The 24,452-nt window shown below is 41.1% G+C and overlaps 2 protein-coding genes across 2 annotated transcripts; one reads left to right on the forward strand and one right to left on the reverse strand.

The window, feature by feature from the left end:
- Positions 1-4,003: 4,003 nt before the first annotated feature.
- On the forward strand, positions 4,004-16,925 carry LOC105936789 (COPII coat assembly protein SEC16; the record flags this gene model as incomplete). The annotated part of the gene is given in 3 exon segments (XM_036141198.1): positions 4,004-5,231; positions 10,335-10,483; positions 16,476-16,925. A coding segment is annotated over 1 exon segment (923 nt), but the record flags the coding sequence as incomplete, so codon positions are not given.
- Positions 11,944-24,140, reverse strand: mydgf (myeloid-derived growth factor). The gene is made up of 6 exons (XM_012877846.3): positions 23,900-24,140; positions 22,074-22,124; positions 21,919-21,980; positions 19,551-19,632; positions 16,146-16,218; positions 11,944-13,044 (listed from the first exon to the last, which is right to left on the reverse strand). Exons 1-6 carry the CDS (start codon positions 24,044-24,046, stop codon positions 12,965-12,967), a joined length of 495 nt encoding a protein of 164 aa, XP_012733300.2. The 5' UTR covers positions 24,047-24,140; the 3' UTR covers positions 11,944-12,964.
- Between the last annotated feature and the right edge of the window lie 312 nt (positions 24,141-24,452).

Consider the following 24,452-nt stretch of genomic DNA (forward strand, 5'->3'; position numbering starts at 1 on the left):
GGCATGTTCCAATTATCAAAAGATCACACTTCTCAGCTTCTTTGGGAATGCTTCCTCTGGCGTTTTGGAGAGGATGGCTAGATAGATAGATAGAGTCCTTTATTTAACCAGGTAAAAAAACCCATTGAGATTAAAAACCTCTTTTCCAAGAGTGACCTGGCCAAGACGGCAGCTCAAATACACATTTGAATACATCACACACAATAACATCATCCGTTTATTGGGAGCTTCTGACTGATTGTTGAACCTTAGATCCAGCAGGAGCAACATGTCTTTCATCCCAGCCACGGAGCAGTGGACGAGGTGGGAGCCTAGCCGTGCCAGCTAGACGAATTCTCGCGGTATTTGTGTGTTCACAAACACACGAGAACCCATCTTGTACCTTTCCTGCTTCGAGCGTTTGTGTCCGAACCGAAAACGGTTCTGGCCAATCACGTCGCAGTATTGTGGTTTAAGGCGGGACATACCAGCTGTGACAAAAGCAAGAGCTGACGAGCCCAGCTGGACCAAAACAAACATGGCAGCGCAGGAGGACGCGCACGTAGCTTTTGCCTTCACATCTGTTAAATCTGTAAAAACCCATGATTTCCATCTTTGAAAGGAGAACAGCAAGAAGTGCCCTAACTAGCTTATTTTCTTGTGGTTTCTCATGTAGTCTGTTTCTTATGTTGTAATTTGATGCTGTAATTAGCCAAAAATGAACCTTTGGTAGGCGGGCACTAGATGTCTAACCTGACTCCGCCAGATGGATATGCGGAGCAAATCCATTTGGAAACCTTTCGTTGAAGTAATTTTGGGAAGGGGTGAAAATACTGGTTAGCTGATTGGCCTATGTTGGTGATAGACAAGCCAAATAAACCAATCAGATCAACGAAGCATATGACGTACTAACAGCGACGACGAAAACACAACCACAAGCTCTTGCCGAAACCAGTCGGGAGAAGAGCAAAAACATCTTTTCCTCTGAGAAAAGCCTCCAGAACAGTGTTTTGCTCTTCTTTCAGTGAAGAAATACTCTGTAATCCTGATAAAACTTGCTCGATAGCCACGCTAACGCTAGTTTCATCGGCTGAAGCCGCCATGTTCTTTAGACTGAACTGTCGATCTTCCCGTTGCGTCACACCTCAACCCGCCTCAAAGCCAACGCTGATTGGACGTTCGTTTGGTGAACGGCTCCAAATTTTCTTTAACGGAAAGTAGCCAGACTGATCTGCGAGTGAAACCTTGAAAGCTTGCGAGATCAGGATGGTCTCACGAGGCTACTAGATGTCGCCTCGTCCAGTTAGATTGGAGAGTTCTGCTGAATGACCCTCCTTCCCCCAAACAAATTCGATGGGATCAGTCCCAGATTGATAATGTGCAGGATGGAGAGTGCTACGCATGATCAATCTGGCTGGCCATGTTAACGGGAGCATGAGGTAACTGGACAGCTTTTGAGAGTCGTACAGTCCTTGTATACCCAAAGCATGAGCTGCGTCTGCATTGTCAGCACAACGTTGGGCCTGTTCCCAGTGCATGGAGGACTCCACCAGGGCTGCTCCTTCTCACCAATCCTGTTTACGGTGTTCCTGGACAGAGCGTAGTCGGGGAGAGGAGGGTGTCTGGTTTGGGAACGTCAGGGTCGCCTCTGTGGTTGGAAAATTTGAAAGTAGCGTCTTTGTTTTGTATTTTGTATAAACTCAAAACTTCCTGTGCTTTGCTGCAAGGTCAGACCTTTCTTGTGGACATCAGTAAAGCCTGGCAGGCTTTCTGCAGAGGTGATAATCTGCCAGGTACAGATAGGGACGGAGTCCTCCCTATTAGGTTCATAGGTCTGAGGGTTAAATCTCTAGTGCCAACCTGGTGGAACAGTTTCAAAAGCCTGTTCATTAGAGCCAACCTGAAGATTTCCAGGCTTTCTTTGCTTTATTGCTGTTGTGTGACTTCCCACTGAAGAACACCAATATTGGCAAAAGACATCCTATTGTCCTGTTAGAGGCAGATCACAGGGCGTTTGACCTTTCTTTCTCTTTGCCTTTTACGGACGATGTGGTTCTGTTGGCTTCTTCAAGCCAAGACCTCCAGCGTGCACTGGATGGGTTTGCTCTTGAATGTGAGGCGACCGGGACAAGAGTCGGCTGTCTGAGGCGGCTAGAGGAGTCGGCCATAGTCCTCGACCGGAAAAAGGGTGGATTGCCCCCTCTGGGTTGGGGGTCAGTCTTTGCCTGAAGTGGATGATTTTGAGTATCTTGGTGTCTTGATCATGAGTGACGGTGGCATGGAATAAGAGATGGACAGATGGATTGAGTTTGCATCTGCAGTAATGCGGGCGCTGCTCCAGTCTGTTGTGGTAAAGAAACAGCTGAGCCAAAGAGCAAAGGTCTCGACTTATACACTGCAAAAACAGAACTAGAAATAAGTAAAATGTTCTCAAAATCAGTGTATTTGTCCTTGATTTGAGCAGGTAAATAAGATGATTTGCCAATGGAATAAGATATTCGCACTTAAAATGGGAAGAATTCATCTCTATCATCTTATTTCAAGTGCAGGATGTCTAATTATCTTATTTTAGTGGTAAAATTACTCGTTCCATTGGCAGACACTCTTATTTACCTGCTCAAATCAAGAATAAATACACTAACTTTAAAAACATTTTACTTATCTTTAGATCCGTTTTTGCAGTGTACCAGTCTGTCTATGTTTCAAGCCTCACATCACTGGTCCGGATCATGACCGGAAGAACGACAGCCAGGATACAAGTGGCCGAAATAAGCTTCCTTTAGTTGGTTTGGACATCTGGTCAGGATGCCCCTGGGTGCCTTCCTTTGGGGTTTTCATGCGTGCATCCCAAATCCCATGTAGGGAACGCCTTGGGTCCACCCAGAATGAGCTGGAGGATGTCACAGGGGAGAGGGTGGTCTGGGTTACTCTCCTGGACCTGTTGCATGCACGACCCAATCTTGGATAAGTGGAACATAATGATGGATGGATAATCCAGTCCACCTTTGTGAAAATTAAACCCAGTGTGAATGTAGGTTGTCTCTGAAGGCCAAAGAGGTTTGTGGGAACAAACAGCATCATAAAGACCAAGGAAACCAGCAGATATGCTCTACAACCGGTGCAAAACATGACTGTCCACCTGATCTTCAGGCCAGGTGAGGACAGCATTAACCAGAGGAGCAACCGAGAGGGTCAGTCAAGTGGTTACCTTGGAGGAGCTGCAGAGATTCACCGCTCAGGTGGGGAAATCTGTCATCAGGGCAAGTATTAGTTAATGGAGTCTTGCTTAAAGCTTGGCCACAGCAAGCCTATGGAAGAAGGTTCTCCAGTCAGGTGGAGAACTTGACTTTTTGATCAGCAAGCAAAATTGTTGTATGGCGAAAAACAAACGGTACTCTGTTGAAACATGCTGAAACATTTTTAAAATCAACGTAAGTTTTCCTTTCACTCTATAATTATATGTCATCTAAGATCCACAGAGGCATGTGTTTGCAAACTGACAAAATGTGAAAACGTTTTAAGAAGGTATTAATAAAGATACAATTTTGATTGCTTTTCATTCATTTTCATTCAATTTTTATCCTTTGCAACAGTTAAGGCAAAAAAAAAAAAAAATATGCCATTAGTGATGACAGTAACTGGATACAAGTCTAATTGAGTGTCTGGAGGTCCTCTCCAGAGAGCCATTCTTGTCATGTCATGACCCAAAGTGACTTCCTGGCCCTTACTTAGAGAGCTATTGCCACAGACATTAGTAGAAAAAAGCCAAAAGCCGTTTCCTCTATTATTAAACTTGCCATTTTCAATAACACATTAAAAAATGCACAGAATTTCATTAATTTATTTGAAGTATATATTTATAGAAACCATTCTATCAAAGTTGGCTGACGATCTTTCAAACATATCCATGACGGGGACTTTTCAATACAGCAAAATGTGTTTGCAAGTGGTTATAATTGTTCCCGTCGGGAGAGCGTTGCGGCTAATCAGTGTTTTTATTTATAAAGCCTTCCGTGTGTTTTGTAGGTCGTGCAGCAGATTGACTACCTAACCTCCTCCATTGATCTGGATGATGAGGAGCAGCAGAGGGCTGGCGGAGAAGCTCGGCCTCCCAGCGACAGCAGCTACAGCTCGGGCTCCAGCTCCAGTGACGTGACGGTGCGCGGCGCCCAGCGCGGGCCCCCGGGAGCTGAACACCAGCCAGGAACTGTGGAGCCCTACGGTTACCCCCGCAGAGAGGATCACAGCAGAAATCCGCCTTCACAGAACGGACAGCTGCGCTCCGTTACCTCGGGCTTTCTGTCAGAAAGGAGTCGGACAGTGCGATTAACTTGTGGGCCCGTGTCTACCCCTAGTAAAACGATGTCTCGGGCACACACGAACAGCCTCCCTGCATCTCATCAAGCCCCTCTTAAAACCCCGACCACCCAGGATCACGTTCCGTCTCCTAAAAGAAGCCTCCCTGCTCGACCTCCCACTCCCGGGCTTTCTCCTCTAACGGTGAACCTCCAGCACCCCGGCAGCCCTGGATCACAGCCTTCCTCCCCTCTGTCTCCGAAGCCTCATCCACCCCCCGCCCTCAGCCCTTCTGTCATCATAGAGACCAAAGTCGGGTCGCATCACGCCCCGCAAAGCGATCTCCCATCTGCCGGTCGACTCTCGGCGGCGCTAACCCACCCTCTGTCTGCCAGCTGCCCACCCACCGACTCTGAGACCAAAAGTTTGCCCCCGCACGGCAAAGAGCGGCGAGCGTCCTCGGCGGGACCCTCGCATGCCCGCTCCAGCTCCGCAGGCACGGCTAAGCCGCCCACAGGACAGGGCCGCCGGGGCCGCAAGCCCCCGCCTTACCCCCACCACAGACTCTCGGAGCCCACAAGGAAAACGAAAGAGCCCCGCAAAGCTCCTCCGTACCCTGAGAAGAGAAGGCTGCTCTCAACCACCGTGTGAGACAATGCAGCAGGAGGAGAGGGGGGCGAGGGGCGGGGAAGGGGGGGCGGCCGATCGAACAGAGGCACACACACACACAGCACCAGCAACAAGTCTGCAAGAGTGTAGAGTGATTTAAGGTGAATCGAGGCTCGCCAGTGTCGGCCGAGATCAAGTTCCCAGGGCGACGGGACGCAGACGCAACCCAGCGTGAGTAAGTTAGGAACAACTGACTGGATCTACCCCCCCTTTTTTCTCCTCTCGGCTCCCAAACCTCCTGGGTGCACGCTCAGGCCCCAGTGACATCTGGCCGCTCAACTGCTCAGGTAACCGGAGCCTTTGTGCAGATGTTCAATTTGCAAGCTCCCACGGACTGCACGGCCAAAGGGCAGAGGGGAAGGCGTTATTACCCAGAAATCTGAAGGAAACCGCAATTACTTTGGGAAAAGGCGAGACAAAGATAGAGGTGATTACTTTATTGCACGTCAGCCCCCCGTGCATCCAGGCATAGTCGCTCAGACGTATCAGCGCCGGCCTGCGGTAGGTAATTGCTGTCAGGAGTCGTGATGCTATGATGAGAAGCCGGCGCGGCTCGAACTGCTTTGGCTCAGCGGCGTGAAAAACACATACAGGAGAGGCAAGGTCAGGGATGTGAGGTACAGAAAAGCTCTCATAAAAAGGAGAAGCTTGGCAAGGCCACAGAGGGAAGGTGCAGGCCAGCGTTGGGGTGCGTGTCAGAGGGAGACAGGGGGCAGCTGGCCGTACGTTGTACCCTTCACCCGGCCCCCTCGGTGTTACAAAAATCCCCATCTCCTGTGCTGCCTCTGGCTCGACCCACCTGGCCACGGTCTCCATCTGTTCCCGTCTAAATGTCAGGGGGATGCAACAGGAAAGAAATAAGGAGCCGGTGTGCTACAGAGGAACGCCAGCCAGATTGATTACATAAATCCACACACAGAAAAATCAATAGCTGTTTCATTCAGGACATAAACGCTGCTTTAGTTTATCCTTTTTTTTTTCTTCTTCTTGTGAAGAAAGAAAAAAGGATAAAACTGTAGCTAGTTTACAATTTATTCTACTGCGAACAAATTCAATGAAACGATCAAAATCAGCAGTTAAGCTGATTATATTTACCTTGTCTGACGTGCTCACATCACTTCCCGGTATTTTTTTTTTTTTTTTTTTTTTAAAACACACCCAAGCTGCTTCCCAAGACATAGGCATTATCAGGTTTACACAGAGTTTCTGGAATGAGCGAGAGATGCTTTTATGCGAAACTATTTTCAGGCAGAGATTAACTGTCAGCTTTTCCAGAACCGGGATGTGAGACTGACTCGAGTAAATTAGACCTTGCAGATTTTTATGCAAATCCTTTAAAATTCTGCACACGCACACTGAATGCAAAAAAAAAAAAAAAAAAAAAAAAATCTCTCTTACAATTCTCGATTAAACAGAAACCAAATTGCCACACGAGCCTCTGAAGGAAACCGTATGAGCAGTTTTTCACCGCTTTGCACAAACATGCCTGCTGAACGAGATGTTTCCTTAAAGCCGGCGGAGCATTAAAACCAGGATTACTGATTGGCAGTCAGGCAGCGTGGACCGAAATTAGTGCTACACTTTAAAAGCAGTACTAGGAAATGCTGAAATTCAAATAATTTTAACTAGGAGGGATTGCTGCAAAGGTAATAACTTGATGCATTAACTGTCCACTGTCGCCACATACTTGTTTAGGTCAAAGCAGTCGGCTGGGTTTACAGTTTTTATTGGTTGCTTTGACACAGCAGTCAACTCAAAACCCACATTTTTCAAAACAGTTAACGCAGAGGTCTAAACAGTGGCACCAATGGTCAAAATTAAACATTTTGTTTGCAAAAGGCTCCAACTCTGCCAAAACATTTAACATATGATCCAAAAGCACATTTTGCCTTCAAACAACACAACTTGCACACAAATGTTTGAGCCCTTCCAATCATTCGTTACACAAGGGGCAACAAAATACAAAATACCACACTCAATGTAAATCAGTGCAGCATTGCTGGTTCATTGTAGCCAAAGACTGTACGCAGCTTACATGTCAGTGTCATTTGTAATCAAATTTGCCTTTTTGCAAAAAAAAAAATGGATCCAGAAGCAAATATGTTGTGATGTAAATTTTATTGATTCTTCATTCTTTTTTTCCAGATAAACAAATGAAATATTCCAAAAAATGAAAGATTCCAACAGAAAATACTAGAGCTGTTTGTTCCTTCTAGTCCATTCGGTCCTGATGAATAGGCCACATGGCCTCATCTACGTCACATTCAATATTTTCCCTTGCAATGCACCTAGGGAAAAATCTTCTTGCATGCCTGATCCATCCTTGACATGCCTCTGCATCTATATCATGGGCAGCAGCAGGCATTGCATTGAGCAAGGGCATCTGCTTATAGGGGCAGTGATCATATACCTTCCATCTCCATGCACTGAAGAATTCCTCTATAGGAATAGATAGAGATGTATATACTGTATAGCAGCAATACCTGCTGTCCCATTGAAAAACCCTTACAACGGATGCAGCCATGTTTCTATTGAGAAAGGTTGGACTCTTTGTCCTGCACCTCTAAGTGAAAGGCCATGATTTACCACATGATCATAGTTGCCTGAATTTCATCTGTAACTTCAGTCCTTCCAGCTACACTGCCACCTCATACATGGATTCTTCTTCCTCATAATCTTCTTCCCCTGACCCATCTACCTCTTACTCTGACTCTCATCCGCCTTAGACCATCCATGCTTGCAAAGAACAACACACAACATGGCACCTTTTACGTAAAGCCTGCAAACTGACTGCAATTTGAAATATTGTGCAAAGAGGTGTTAATCAGGTGCTTCAGTGATTTCATTCTGAGCAAGAAGTTTCTAAGAGCTTGGAACATATGGTTTCTGTTTTGCTACCACAGCTAAAGCAATGGAGTTTGGACTGCATGAATGACATCTGCGTTAACTGTTTTGCAAAAGGGTGGGAAAATGAGTCAAACCAATGAAAATGGGTTAACTCATTTGCAAGAAGTGTCTTTTGCTCTGCAGAGATGGTGATGCTGAAAACTGAGAGGTTGCAAGTTTCTTCAAACAGGTCAAAGCAACCAATAAAAACTGTAATTGGATAGAGATCTTATTACCAATTGGCATAATTAACTGAATTTGAGCACATTATCTAATAAATACTAGTGAACAGGAATGGACTCTGTCTACATGATTGAAATTAATTGACCATGTATTTCAGTACATAAACTAAAACTAAAGTACCTTGAGGTGATATTTTTTGTGTGCTGTATAAATAATCAGCATTGAATTACTCAAATAGATTTAACTAAATATATCAAGTTGATTAAATACTAATTTATCGAACCTGCAATCTGGGAAAAAAATAAATCTATCTGGTTACATAAATTCATGTTGAATTAAGTTTGTCAATTCAAATCTAAACGTACATTTTTTGCAAAAATGAATGAAATACACGAGTGGCTAGTGGCTAGCTAGCTCAATCAGACTGGACAGAGAGTGACTATAAATATCAAATTAGGTCTGGACTTTGACTAGGCCATTCTAACATGTTTAGGGCTCCAAACATCTCGTTTCTACCGAGTCACATTTGGGTTGCATTGACCAGGGTCATCTTGTTAGTTTTCCTCCACACAGTGCACTTTGCATGCAAACCATAAGTTTATACTATCTTTAAACAACTGCTTCATTTTCTTGCCCCTCCTACATAAAGGCACGACTAATATTTTCAGATAATCCACTAAACAGAGCTCCATAAGATCTTCCATAATGTTGTTTTCTCACCCTGCTTTAAACTCTTGACATTTGTTCACTAATGTTTTCCAACATCTGAGGCCTTCACAGCTGGGTTTATCCTGAGATTGCTGTTTCAGTGTTTAGGGGACCATTAAAGGCAACTTGTTGCACTAGATTCTTGTAAAGGGGCCTAAATGAAAATGCAAGCCACATTTTTCACATTCTATTTGTAAAAAACAAAACAAAAAAGTAACACTTGACTTCCACTTGAGAATCTTGCACCATTTTGTGTTAAACAAAGTGTGCAGTTGTAGAATGAAGGAGTATGAATACTTTAGCAAGGGACAGCATGTATCCTGCATTCACATAGCCCATTGTGTTCTGGCTAGGACCTAAACATGAACTAGACCTGCGACGACGTCTTTTATTTAGAAAACATCCTGCGCTGCAGCTTTGTGTAATTCACCACTGCTCCACAGCGTTGCGCATGTTTCTCCTGATAGCTTCCTGTGATGTGAGGAAGCTGGATGTAAACTTTTTTTCTACCGGTGTCAGGCAGTCGGCAGTGTGCTCAGGATCTGGATGACAGAATGGAGGCGGCTCTGGGGCCCCAAAGATGGAGAGAGCTGATGGGCAAACAAAGAGCTGTAGAGATGCAGATATTTTTTTTAACTCCACGGAACAAACAGCTCAACAGAAACGGGTCAGGATTTGTCCGTCAAACCGCAGCAGAAATCTCCGCGTTGCTCAGCGCGTCAGGACATTTTCAACACCTTGCTGTCCCAGTTAGTTCCTGCGGGTTGAAAAAAAAAAAAAACCTCTTCGGGGCTTAAAAACGCTCCTGAGTGGAGAGTTTTCAGCTCCGACGAGCGACTCTTGCGTCAAACAAACCGACACCAGCTTGCAGACCATCTAGATTTTCTCCGGGTTTAACGTAATGATGGATAAATCCCTCCTGACTTTTTATCGCTGTAAGCCCACAAAGATCAGTACGCCATACATTCCCATATGTGCCTCTGGATTTAATAGATCCTCCCTGCAAAGCTTCTTCCCCCCCCCAGAAATTAAGAGGAAACAATAGAGGCTCGCTATCTCTTGGAAACATTTATTCCAGGACAATATATGTTAATTGACTACGCTTACAGAATACATTTTAAGGCTATTTTTCATTACTCCAGCAAAAGAGGGTCTCATAAAGTCTCATTTGGAGGTTCTGACACTGGCTGCTTCCCTAAACTGCTCCAAATTAGGAATGCATTAGTGGTGCTTCTAAAAATTATTGGACAGATAAGATGGGACATAAAAAAAAAAAAAAAAGCAGCAATCCTCGCCGCGGCCCGACCCTGGCAGCGCTCCGAATATTTAACGCCTCGACACAGGCAATCAAATTCCTCCTCTCTTTTCATGTTTACCCTTCTGACAAGGCTACGGCAGCTTCAATCAGGCCACGGCTGATGTAAGCCGACAAAAGCACGAGAGTTATCTCCACGGTGGTGACAACGTGTCTTTATTCAAACACCCATCAGGTTTCATCATGATTCACAGCAATCAACAGGTAGAAAAAAAAAAAAAAAAGGAAGAAAGAAAGAAAGAAAGGATGCATTCATGTACAAAATCAGTAACGCATGTTGTGTTTTCTCTCGAGTCAGGTCGAGATCCGGATGTGATCTTTTCATGTTCTGACCCCCCCCATCTGAGAGAGAGAGAGAGAGAGAGAGAGCCTGGACGGTGACAAAGGGACCGAGCGTTTCCTCCACTCCAGGGGATCGCCTCGAAAACCAGATGAAAGACGCCGAAGGTACGCCTAGCCCAGCTAATCCAGGAGCAGAGCCAAATGAGAGAAATCCTCAAATCTGAATTCAATCCTTGGGCACTTGTGCTGTTTGAGGGTTTGGATCAATGCTGGCAAGTTAAAGAGGCCCGCAAAGTATAGGAGAGAAGCGGGGAGCTGAGAAAACGGAGGGGAGGAAAGGAGAGAGAGAGGTGCGAGGCATGTGATAATGAAGCACTTCTGAAACCTGCACAATATTCTCACTGATCCCCACATGTGGCGCCGAGAGATGAAAGCCGACGCTTCAAGAGGCGAACGAGGCCTGGCGTTCTGACGACTCGTCTACGAACCCCTCAAAAGTCTCTGCATGCTTTACATTTTATTACTTTTGTATTAAACGTCTATAGCATAAATCTTCCATCTCTGGGCTTTTCCAAATACTTTTTTAAAAACGTTTCTGGACATTCTAGTACAAAACTTAGTTTGGGAATATGATTTCCACAAACCCTAAAGCAACACTGACGTTTCCTCACGACTCAGCGGAGCGGGTAAAGAACCGTTTTCCCATTTTAGTTTTTTTGGCATCAGAACAAGCGAAGATCAGCTCCGTTTCAAAATCTATAATCCTACGTTAGACAAGACTACATGTAGGCTATGGATTTTCCAGACTTTGCTCTTGTAAACTCATACTAGCTGCTGTGAAAATTAAGATAAATGTTTCAATGCTTTGCTTGGCAGCTAAAATCAGACCAGGTTTAAGAACCTAAGAGTAGAGGCAAACAAAGCAGTGAAACGAATGAATGAACTTTTATTTTTGCTCCCCACAAAGTTTAATGCAGAAAAAAACAAAACTTTACTCAAAGCTTCGTCCCCTCCGCCATCACAGCTCTCATTACGCTCAGCAGATGTTAATGATGTCTTGAAACCTATAATAGGAACTACCAATCTACCAGCATCTTGCTAAAATACTTTCTACTTTGTTTAAATACTATTTAATGTGTCATTTCATCCCTTTAACCTATACTGAACGTTTTTTTGTACATGTTGGAACAGCCTGTGAAGGCATATTTCCATCTGGGGTCCAAGAAAGTATGCATCTGAACTCATCTGAATATGAATCTATATATACAAAAAAAAAAAAATTCCCCAAATTTCTCCAGGCCTTTCCAGACTCTGCAGAAACCCTGCAACTAACGAGCCAATGGCCGGTTCCTGGTGTCAAGGTTTAATGAACGCTTAAAATGTTCTGGTTTCAAAACCACAGAAATGTCCCATTATACTTCCCAAGGTTTCAAATCCTTTTACTGAGATGCCGGATTGGCAGCAGGCGTTAGAAGCATTAAGTCCAGCAGCTATGCCCCTCCCCCACATGTTGCTGCATGCTGCAGCTCAGCTGCCTTAGTGAAGGCTACGCTACGTCTTCCTCGTTTACAAGAATAAATCTGTTCCCAGAATGGATTGGCAGATTAACATCAGCATGCAAAACGTGCCTTTTGCTTCCTTTAATTCAGGAAGCCAAAAAGTTTATTTAATTTCTGCACAGTAAGCACTTGAAAGTACTGCAATATGGTGTTTATTCTATTTTTGCTAAATCCATGTATATAAAAAAACAACAGATACCTTCTTTTTTTTTAATATTAATGTGTTCTATTAAGCAGCAGTAAGGATCCATGTCTTTCCTGTTTTAAATAAAGGCGGTTAGGTCATGCTATACATGCTGTTTTCTTTTATAGCATAAATATAAGGGCAGTCATATAGTATCATGTAATAGCCAATGGCTAGCTCAATGGTTTGCAAACCTACAAATTCAATTCAGTTTTGGTTCTCTTTTGTGGCGTCTTCTCTAACAAGAATAGCTTTTATCAGGAAAAACAGCAGAAAACAAAAAACCTGGCTGGTGCTTGAATGGATCAGATGCGGTGCTTTGAGTTATCTGTGGCAGATGTAGCTAAACAGAGACGTTGAAGTGCTTTCTTTCAACAGCAGCGCCGATCACAACGAGACAGAGCAATTTCTACTTGTTTAGATGTGTGCTGCTTCACAATATCGGGGATTACTCACTCTCCTCTCAGGATTACACAAAATGCATAAATCTCCTGCTAGTCTAAAATGTATTTATGCTTAAACCCCCCCCCCCAACACCAACACCAATCCTCTATACATTCATACACCCCTTACATCAGACCAGTCACCCTATATTACAGAAACTAAGAAACAGCTACAGAGGAACTTCATCTAATGGCTGATTTTTTTTAAATCAGGAAACGTCCGGATAATCAGCTAATTCCTCTTCATCTTTTGTAGAACAAATCCAAAAATCTCTGAAAAAGTGCTGGCACAAAGTTTCCCCTAAGGCCAATATCAGCTTCGTCCTGCTTCCGTTTTAGCTTGCTCCTCAGGAAGAAATCCCCCCCCCCCCTTTTTTCTTTTTTTTCACAAATTAATGAGCAGAAGCGCAGTTCACCGAGGGGCTGTGATTGGTCACGGCTGAGCGTGACTTCTGTCCAATCACAGCTCGTTGTGTCCCGTTTGTCCAATGACGGTCAGCTTGGAGAGTTGAGCGCTGAACTTCCCATCTTTTTGGGTCACTGAAAGTAGGAAAGCAGAAGGGCTTCAATGCCACAGCAAAGGAAAACAGCAGGGATGAAACAAGAACCGGTTTTAAACATTTGCTCAACGTTAAGACTTTTACTGCACTATTAAAAACATGGCCATCTAATAGTTTTCTGTTTTACTTTTTATACATGTTGTGGCGACTATCTGTGTAACAGCTTGGGGCATTGATTTATTTTGAAAGAAACATTTGTATCAAAAATCTACATGTCTCAAAACATCTAACAAATCAGCTCACAACTATTTTTGCTTTATAGCATTTAAATTATTGAGCATTACAAAAAAGAAACGTAATAATTCTCCCTAAAAGAAATTGTACTGGGAGAGCACTTTGCTGCTTTAGGTCATAAATTAACAACAAAACTGATCTGATTGCTTTGTCATCTTCCATGTCCAAGACCGTGCTTCTTAAAACTTTCATGGTCAATTAAATTGGCCCCATTTTGTTTCTCCCGTCTGGTTTTAAAACCAATCCATTCATTAGGAAAAAAAACAAAACAAAAAAAAAAAAAACAGCCCGTTCTATAGTTAAGATTTAAAAGCAGGATTTAGTGCTGGTACGTTGTTGCTGCAGAGGTCTTTAGAGGGCAGTCGATCTGAGAAGGAGAGCGAGTCAAAAAGTATCTGCTCCATCCATAAACACTCTGAATACTGCATGCATTGTGTGTTGCAGACTGTAAACTAATTTAACCTTAATAGTTGTCACATTTTTCAACTTCGTTAATACTTTTAAAAACACTAGAAACGATGTTAATTCTGAAAACACTGAGCACGCAGAAACTAAACATTTATTTGTATACAGTTCAATGCGCAGCATCGTCGTTCTTCCACTGGTAAAAATCTCCCACATAGTATGCATTTATTTATTTATCTTACAGGAATTCTCATCTCCGCCTTAAAACAGTGATCTGCTGATTTTTCCCCGATTAAAAGTTTTTGCACTACACATATTACATAACCATGTTATTTTGTCTTTATGAATACAGGTAACTTCAGTGAGACATAAGGTCTTACTCTGAAGACAAATATAGTTAAAAAACAGAAAATATTCAGTCAGCAATGATGAGAGTTGAGATAAGACTGTGTGAAAAAATGAAAAATACTATTTAAACTAACCTAAACCAACACAATAATCATTATTAGAATAATTTTAAAATATTGACATCTAGACATGTTAATATTTATAACCATGATAAACTTAAAACTCAATAATACTGATAGTCATGATGAATTTATATACAACAAATTTGATAAGCTTTCATTCATTTAGATCCGTATTGTCTGTACAGATATTTTGCAACAAAAAAAGGTTGTTTGTCCAAAGTTAGCCTCCGACAGCGCACTGCTGTTACTTTTCTAATATCAATATGTTAAGTGTTAGAACAACTGTTACAAATGTATGTTTATTTTCCTACAATTTATTAACATTTTTGTTACAATAATCCTGGAATATTAACATCAGGTAGTGAGCACAGAAGGTCCTTTCTAACCATTACACATTATTTTGGAACCATAATAAGATGATGTCTATTAGTATGGAATAAACATTAAATTGCAAAAGTTAATTAGATTATTGGTATCCAGGATTCACCAATCTTTTTCTTAACAAAATGCTGTAAAGAGCAATTATAATTAGAGCTGCCACTGGATGGAGAATGATGTGCAACACTAACAGAATAAGCCATGCGCCACCAGCTGAGGGAAAAATGCCTGGTTTTTAACTGTGGAAGGCTGTTGAATGCAGATTACTGGACCTATGCACAGAAAAAATATTATAATTTACATTACTACTGAAGAGTAAACAGGAATAAATAATAGACTTGTAAGTTTAGAACAAGAACATAATATTATGTAGTATTTTTACACAAAGTTTTACCTGTAGTTACCATTTCCTCCTCAGGGTTCCTACAGCATAAGGCAAGTTAAATGTAAGACTTTTTAAGACTTTTTAATGCCACTTGAAATAAAAAGTTAAGACCAACTTGACGATAAACAAGATAAACCTGGTTGCGACAACTTCACCCAAATGTTTATTTTAACATAAACCATTACTTTCTGGCCCAGTAGACATGTTTAAAATATAGGAAGAAAGCTAAAAAACACACAAATTACAGATATATTTTTAACAACTACTGAATTGAATTCACAAACTTTGTTTTGTTCCCTACTAAAATAAACTATAAATCAGTTTTAAAAACCACAACATAACCAGTGCCAACTCTTTTTTTTACAGCTATGGTCCGGCCGCAACAGTTTTTATTGGTTCCGCTATCGGGACGGAACCAATAATGGTTACATTGAGCCGTTCGGTAAATTAAAAAATATATAATTGTGTCAATTATTATTCTGTTTGGTAAGAATTACAAAAATAAAATCCTATTTATGACCTGGTAACAATTTTAAGACCTAAGAAAGATTGATTTAAGACGTTTTAATGCCAATTAAGGCCTTAGTTTTATATTACAGTATTCAATGCCTTTTAATACTTTTTAAGGATCCGCGGGAACCCTGCTCCTATAGGTGTCCCTGTGTGGGTTACTCAGAGCAGAACACCCCCCCCCCTCTTTGTGTTGCAGGACAAGCAGGAACATTAAAAGTGCTTTAGGACTGGAATAATTAAAAAGCCCCTTACATACTGTACAACACTCTGATAAGCAATCTATCCCTGGAATTCAGTGCTCCCGCTGTTCCTCGGCGATGGGATTATCCTTAAGTCTGTCATCATTGCTGAGTTCGGAGCCTGTAAGCCTCTGTACTTTAGCGTCTAATCTGCTGAAAATGACAGCTGAAGTAAATTGCCGGTCGGGGTGACTTGTCAAATCCCGCTAATCACAGGCTGGAACCCGAAGCCACCGTGTGTGGGGGGATTTGTGCGGGAGCTGAAGAACAACAAAACGACGCTACGGGGACGACTGCAGAAAAAAAAAACCCACTCACAGCTGGAGCGTACGCGTCGCAGGGGGAGCCGTGCGACGCGATAATGGGCGGGAGGGGGAGTGTGTAGGCAGAGAAAGAGACTGATGTGACAGGCAGGGGGAGTTGATTGAACACTTGGGAGACACAATCAATTTCTCACCTGTTGATTCTCCTACGGTAAATTCCTCCGGCTTCAGAGGCACGTCACGCTGTCCTGCTGCTGCTGTTTGTGACTGGGGACGCATCCGCAACCAGGAGGAGGAGGAGGAGAAGTTGGAAGAGAAAAACAAAAGAATTATGAAAACAGACGGGAGGCGGCATAGAGAACAATGTCATTTGCAGAAAAGGTGGGTGGGGCGGAGAGGGAAGAGAAAAAAAATAAAAATCAAGATGCGGCAGCAAGGTCAAAAAGTTGCGCTCGTGCTTTGCAAGGTTGTTCCGGTCTCCTCGCTCAGCGAAGTCATTTTCTCTGTCTGTGTTTCTCTTGCAGGGCGCAGAGCCAGAGCAGGAGGAGGAAAACATCTTCTCTCTCTCTCTCTCTTTCTAATGACACGAGTGTCAGGACCGTCCTTGCTTGGGGAAAGGAGGCGTGTCAAGGTGTGCCTCGCATCGCCTCATGGACCGCGACCACATCAGACACGGCAGACCGCCGCAAAGCGACTGACCTCAGAGTCCGGACATTAACCTTCCGCTGAAAACATTACGTGCAGAGAGACACACGACTCCAAGTCTGACAATGTAAACTTAGAAAAGTTTGCCTCTGAGTCGTGGGAGCTGAAGCCGTCGTTAGAGGATAAACGGAGCCGAGCTCATAGTGGAGGCTGGCATTAGGAGGAGGGGGGTGGTAAACTAGGGAAGATCAGGTGGTAATATTGGTTTTGTAGTCAGGGATAGGGCTGGGCGATTATGGATTAAAAAATAAATCTCCGATTTTATCATACCAAATCCGATTAATCGATTTTTTTCCTCCTTTTTGTTTCATAAAAAGAAATTATTTTAAAACCTTGCTTTTTATGTCAAGCATTTCGTCAGGGAGTTGACCTGAATTCAAAGTGCAACTAAAAACAAGCTGTGAAACATGCTTGTAAAACAAGATGGCAGCCGTGCCATTATAAACAATTAAAATATAACAAAACATTTGCTGCTAGTGGTTTTACACATTGAGCTAAGAACAGGCTTCACTGCACTTGTGAACTTCAAACTAAGTAAAAAAAACAAGTAAACAAGTAAATGAAGTACCTCATATTATGGTAAAAAAAAAAGAAAAGTTTCCACTTAACAATATTTTGACAATATATTTGCCTAAACATATATTCAGCATCACATGCTGTTCTCTTCATGGAAACCCAATGAGTGTATCGGCAAAATAAAATCCAGATTTTCCAAAAATTAAATCTTAAAGAATTGTAAATTCGAATTAAATCGATTAAATCGATTTATCGCCCAGCTCTACTAAGTCGAGACCTTTGCTCTTTGGCCCAGCTCTAGTCAGGGAGTTTCTGTCAGTCAGATATGGATATGAGATCAATATGAAATATCTCCAGTGTTTTCTAGCAACACAGAAAATAAATCCTAATGACAAACACTCGTGACTCGTTTATGTCTTTCTGATAGTTTGGAAGAGGCTGCTGTAGGTTTTAACTTCCGTTGGGGCTAAAAAATATTTACCCAATGTAGCTGAGGAACCAAAATTGTTTTCCCTTCATTTTTAGAGCTACTTTAAAAAGTAGCTTATTTCAGACTTCCTCAAAATGTATCATTTCCCAAAATGAAAACCAGCTCCTTGTAGCCAAGTCTCAATCCTTTCTTGATCTTTTGCACGCTTTATGACGGGCCTCCTACACTTTGTTGTGTTTGCCGTCTAAACCAGGCTCCCTTTGGGAACCACAAGTCCAGCGTGAAATGTTGGCGTCAGAAACTCTGGAGGGCAGTAAAATAGACCTTCGTGAGTATTTTTTAATGAGCTTTTGTCAGCAGGTTCCCAGTCAATAACTCAAAAACACTGAGCTGGAAATAAAAATCAAGTTATGATGTGGCAAACAATAAATGTCATCTAAATGCTGTATGAATCAATAATAAAGCACTTTATTTTTTTAGAAATCCTAATTCTTTTAACGTTTAGATAATAGAAAAAAGGAATTCACAAACGTTTTATAGCCTCAGTTTTCTTCTTTTCCCCAGACTTATCCAGAGCTGGAACGCGATAAAAGCATATTCTGTCCAGACTGTTAAGAGCTTGATAAGTATTAAGGCTGCCTTTGTGAGTCAGACATAAAATAAATCCCTTCACTAATGTTACATGTCAACATATTTTCATGCTCATCTTGGAGAGCCACAGTTCAGCTGACAAATTCTGCTATTAAATGTCTATTTTGTCACAGAAAAAGAGATCAAAGTGTCGGTGGTGAAATCCCCTTTTTTTTCCTCATCTGATACCAAATGTGTTGCTAAGAAGAATATATATATATATATATATATATATATATATATATATATATATATATATATATATATATATATATATATATATATATATATATATATATAGTTGTAGAACATGAAAGTAGCCTTGAGTCCTGAGCTGTTGCTGGTTGAAAGGTTCATTATTTGCAGGCTGTGCAAAAAAAAAAAAAAGTAGGGATTTGCCTTGATTTTCTGACATTTGTGCAGGTCTCGAGTAATGAAAAGCTTTTATCTCTCTACTGACGGCGTGTATGAGGCAGAATGAAAACATCAAGCAGAAAATCCTTCAGTGTTGCTTGTTATTTGCCTCAGCCTGAGAGGGTGATGCAGCAGATTGTCAAGAAATGAGAGATTTTTATCTCTGAAGGAATGACCCAGAGTTAAAGGGTCAATTTAATAAAAAAAAAAATCATGCAAGATTTATTTTTTCTTCACTCCAACTTTATTTAGCTTAACACCACCATTGATTCTTGATATTTTGTCGGAGCGGCAGAAAAATAAACTCATCATCATATAGCTCTCCTTTGGTACTCACTGTTTTTTTCATTATGACTACCTTATTTAAAGCAGTACTGTGTAACTTTTAGCCACTAGGGGCGCTAGACCGGTAACTTCCAGGTTTAGCGCCTCTGAAGGCCACTGGCAGCACTGCACTGTTGCAAAATTAAAACAATCTCCCTCAATGTTTTGGAATCTGATAGCAGACCAGTTTAGACCAGCAGATTGAGAAGTCATGGATTTACTTGTAAAGACAAGTACGCATTCACCCCTCTAGATTAAATCCTACATTAGAGAACCAAAACTTACACAGTTCTGGTTTAACCAGAAAATAACCATTTACAAGGGTGACCTGTATATAAGCAAACAGCACAAAAATATATTTAATTTCCCTTTGGGTTTAATAAAGTATTTCTGAACTTAAAAGACATGATATGCATAAGATTTGACTAATTATTAAACATCAGTGATCACCACTGATATTTAGCTGGTAGGGTAGCCATCTCTTCTGGAGATGGAGATCAGCGGGCAACATCAGCGCAAAGTCATGTAAACAGAGACAAAAAACATAAAAATAAAATTAACGGTTTGGTTTTCTACTTACAAAAGCATTGGCGTATTCAACTTTGGCTCCTTTCAGCTCAGCTTTGAACTGGGTGAAAAACAGGTACGATTTTCCCTGAGGCCTGAAAGTAATTGAAAACAGAAATGTTTAACAATAATAATCCAAACACACAGTTCCTTCAGCATTCAGTGGAGCAAAAAAAAAAAGAAAAAAAAGGATTTGCTCCCTGGCATATTCCTCTCTTTTTGCTTTTCATCAGCCTTAAATGTTAGTATTTGTGTTCATCCAGAGTGAACACAAAAAGCAGTTTTTAAATAATTTAATTTGTTAGGATTTATATTTTCTCCTCCTAATTACCTCCTATAGATAACCGCTTCTGCCACCATTAGCAATAATAACAGCCATCAATCCTTAGCGATAGCATACAATGAGTCTTTTATATCACTGTGGAGGAGTGGGCCACTCTTTGCAAAAATGTTTTATATGGACCACATTGGAGGGTTTATGAGAATGAACAGCATCTTTGAGGTCATGTATAGCATCTCAGTCAGACTGTGGCTGCTAACATAGCTCACCGCTGTCAGGGTGTGAATGTGTGGGTGAATGACTGATTGTAGTGTGAAGCGCTTTGGAGTCGTCAGACTAGTTAAAGCGCTGTGGTAGTACAAGCAGTTTACCATTTCAGGATGGAGAGCAGAACTCATAGTTACACCAATTATGGAAAGTTGTCCTGGTCCTGATGCAGCAAATCAGGCCTAAACCATCACTCTACCACCACATTTGTTGGTATGATGGTCTGTTTTAGAGCAGGTGTATCGGGGTCCAAATCTCCAAAAAAAAAAAAAGTCAAAGTCTTGAGCATCATCGTGATTTTTTTTTTTGGCAAATGTGAGATTGTTTCTCTTCTGTTCTTGGTAGGGATGGGTACCGAATTCAGTACTTTAATAGGTACCGACCGAATCCCGTCGGTACCTATTAAAGTACTGAATTTAAAAAAAAAATGCCAATTGAGCGAATTTCTCCATATATTTTGTGACTTTTCAGACCCATCCAGAGACCTTTTTACTAAAAAGCGACAAGTGAGAAATCTAGCAACTTTCTTCTGTTATTGGTGACTTCCCGTGAAAGTATCAATCGTTCTGGAGTTTGTCTGCCCTGTCTCCCACAGACAGACGGCTGCTGCCTCGCCCTGAATCCTGCCTGCAGTCAGAGCAAAGAGAGGAAAGCCTCTTCTCTCATTGTAAATATATCCTGATTTACAAAGCGGGATGAAATGTTTTTTTTTTTAAATGTTCTTCACTAAAACTATTCCCAGAATTTTATTCACACACAGCTTCAATCCCTTGTTCACTCTGTGTCTCTGATAATTGTTGTTTTGGTAAAACTTTGTTTTGTTATTATATTGCCTTAATTATTATTCAGGCAATGTATTAAAATTCACAAATTATTTAATAATGTTCATTTGTGGATCCAAACAAGCTTATATATTGAGAAATGAATATGTTAAATTGAAAATCTTAGATATTTTATTAATCAACTAACATTTATTACTACATAACCACACAAACGTACAGAAAATAGGTACCGTTAAGTACCGGTATCGATTCCCGGGTACTGGGTGTCGGTACCGTATCGGTTCAAATGTGAATGGTACCCATCCCTAGTTGTTGGTCTTATTATAATTTGGTTGATGATGTGTTGTTCTTTTTAGATCTTTCAGCCTACTTCATGCGGTCAGACAGGTTCTAGTCATGTGATTTTCTTGCATTTGGCTGAATGAAAACAATTCTGCAAAGAAATGTAGCCAAAACTCCTCCAGATTAAATAAAAAGACTCATTGCTAGTATTTGCTTGTTGGTTGTGCTGTGAAGGGCAGCATGACCACATATTAGGTCAAGGGCACAATAACCTTTTCACATAAGGTCAGGTTGATTTCCATCTTGATAAATTAAACAATCATTTACAGTCCGCATTTTTCATGTATTCAGGTTCTGATATTAAGACTTTTGTGATGACCTGAAACATTTAAAGCAATAAATCTATATGGAGGAGTTGTGACCACGCTGTAGTTGAACCACATCGTTATAGGTTTTATTTCAAATCTTTTCTGCGACTGCCACAAGTGACTAAAATCAAGCAGGTGATGCAGAGGAGCCACAGATGGGACACGTTTGTGATGATAAGGACGGGGTCAGCGAACTGAAGAGGAGGAACCAGCGCAGACAGTTTGGTACGGTGAGTGGGCGCAGGTATTACTCATGTTGCGAGGAGGACACACATCTGTTCACACAGTCACATTATGGGAATGACTCTTCCCTATCGGGACAGAGCGAAAGCATCCATTTCATTGCGAGGACGCGTTTTGCATGCAAATCGACGAAGTGACGGCAAGTTGTACGTTTCTCACCTCCACACAGAGCAAGAAAACAGTCTGCCGTCTTCGCTCAGGCCCACACTCATCAGCCATTGCTGTTTCAAAGGAGAAGAGTGTTTCACTGTTAGGTCAGCTGGGATTAGTGCTCAATATAACTGTAGGAAATGAGCGATCGTGACGACACATACCTCGTTGGTCCCTCCTTGTGAAGCATAAGTGAATGTGCACTCATACTCGTTCTGAAACAAGACATTAAGGGTTTGGTGTCAATAAGCCTGAATCAAGTATTGCTCTAATAATTAATTTATCAATTTCTATTTAACATCAAACCACGTTTTTAATAAAGGAGCCATAATTCTCTTATGCAGCAATTGCATTAACAAATGCACCACAAATACATATTTGCTAAAGAAATATATAATTTCACTCTGACTTATGATAAAGTGCTTTTCTATAGCTGGCTTTGTGTTATAAAATCCCTTGGAGTTGTTTCATGTAAGTAAAGCCAGGTTTTTAAGTCCAAACACAGTTTTTATTTTTGCTTTTCAATAGAAACACCAGTGTGTTAAACAGCAGAAAGCATCCAACATTATAGCACGCCTGTAACATTTTCAAGACGGTGCTTTTCAAGGACACATGGTCACATGGAGGGGCATCTACAGTGACAGTTCAAACACTGGAACAAGTGATGAAACTTAGGAAGGCTTATTATACTGAACGTTTTAGTCCTGATATAAAGAGGTGGGATTGCATACCACTGAAGTACAGCAGCTACTGAGAAAATTACATTTATACTTGTGTTTCACTTGTTGATTTATTAAATAAACTACATTTAAATAATATGTACTTTCTATTGTCATTTATAGAGTTGTACGTGTTCAAAATGTAATTTTTTGATGTAGCTCCTACCGTTCAGCGATATGCATTCCCACCTCATTACAATCAGGACCACATTTAGAATAGTGATCCTTCTCAGGTTTCGTCACCCATCAAATGACCTAATCAGATTTTAAACTTTTTCTATGTATAAGGGTCGAATTCTGAAACCGTGATGTTAATACTGACCTACGTAAACTACACTGGCAACGTGTCTTGAGTTCTCCAAGGCACTAAGAGTGAAAAGACTTTTAAGACAATCCTTACACGATCTTTAAAAAGCCTGAAAAACTACTGATCACGATCACTTCATGATTACAAGGAAGTCTGGCAAGGCATGAAGAAGTTTTTTTTTTTTACATTTTGGACCTTGACAGTGAAAATGTTTGTAATAAGAATTACCTTATCAAACATATGGTAATGCTTGTCTGTACTGCACATTAGCACAGCACACAAAAAAGTGATAAATGATCATATTAGTGTCAACTGCGCTTTAACTATCATGACGAGGCTTTTTCCTGCTCTACATCAAGTATGAGGAAATGAACAAAAATATTTATAAAAAAGACGCATTACAAATTACCTAAAAATAGATATATTAAAATGTTTAATATTTTATTAGATGTTCCAAGTAGTACTCTTTTGTGCTTGTACATACATTTTACCTCATTTACATGAAAAGCAGTTCAGTGATATATAACAAAAAAAAAAAAAAAAAAAAAAAAAAACAGTCTCGTCCAATCAATGAAGCCCTTGTGGCAGCTGAGCACAGACGTGTCAGCGTCTCACAGGCTGTGTCGTCATCACCCAGCGACTACACCAGACCAGCGGAATGTAGTTTTTTCACTTTTGTCGGCAACGAAAACAAATTTGACACCGTAATTGAACAAACATACAATTTCTACATTTCATTTTATAAAGCATGTTAGCTTTAATGCTATGTTTTAATGAATGTAGTCTGAAATCGATAACAGAGGGGGGAAATACATAAATCTAGATGATGAATTGGACTTTACGTTAAGCTGCAGAATCAAGAAACGCTCGGGTTTAAAAAAAATTGTAACGGCAGGTTTTTATTTTTATGGCAACTCCATTTAATGATATTAATTGGCGTCAAAAGTAGAGAAAAGCGACTTACAATTCCCTCGGAGAAACTGTGCACAACTCCTCCGGGTTTGACGTTAAACTCCACCGTCTTTGTCCGCTCAGGTGAGGTTTTAGCCAGGACACACAGGGACAGCAAAGTGCACAGAGGCAGCAGTGATATTTTAACGAAGGGCAGCATTTTCTTGCTTGGTATCGCGGTCTCCTCCGGTGCTGTTACACTTCGAGCAGGCAATCCGAGTAAGCTGTCCCGTCGATTGTTGATGTCGTCAGACCCCGCGTCACACTTCGAACCACAGTCAGCAAGGACAGAAAATCTGAAAATACAATAAGAAAATATAACAAAAATATTTATGATAAGTTAAAAAATAAATAGTCTTTAATTTTTGTTTAATACGTTTTGGACCTCAATTCTTTAAAAAAAAATGGACACACGCGTTGTGCTTCTTTTTCACCACACGGGGACGCCCTTGATTAACGAATACAACAATCTATCTATCTATCTATCTATCTATCTATCTATCTATCTATCTATCTATCTATCTATCTATCTATCTATCTATCTATCTATCTATCTATCTATCTAT

Source organism: Fundulus heteroclitus, chromosome 9, assembly GCF_011125445.2.
Source record: "Fundulus heteroclitus isolate FHET01 chromosome 9, MU-UCD_Fhet_4.1, whole genome shotgun sequence".
NCBI classification, from domain to species: domain Eukaryota; kingdom Metazoa; phylum Chordata; class Actinopteri; order Cyprinodontiformes; family Fundulidae; genus Fundulus; species Fundulus heteroclitus.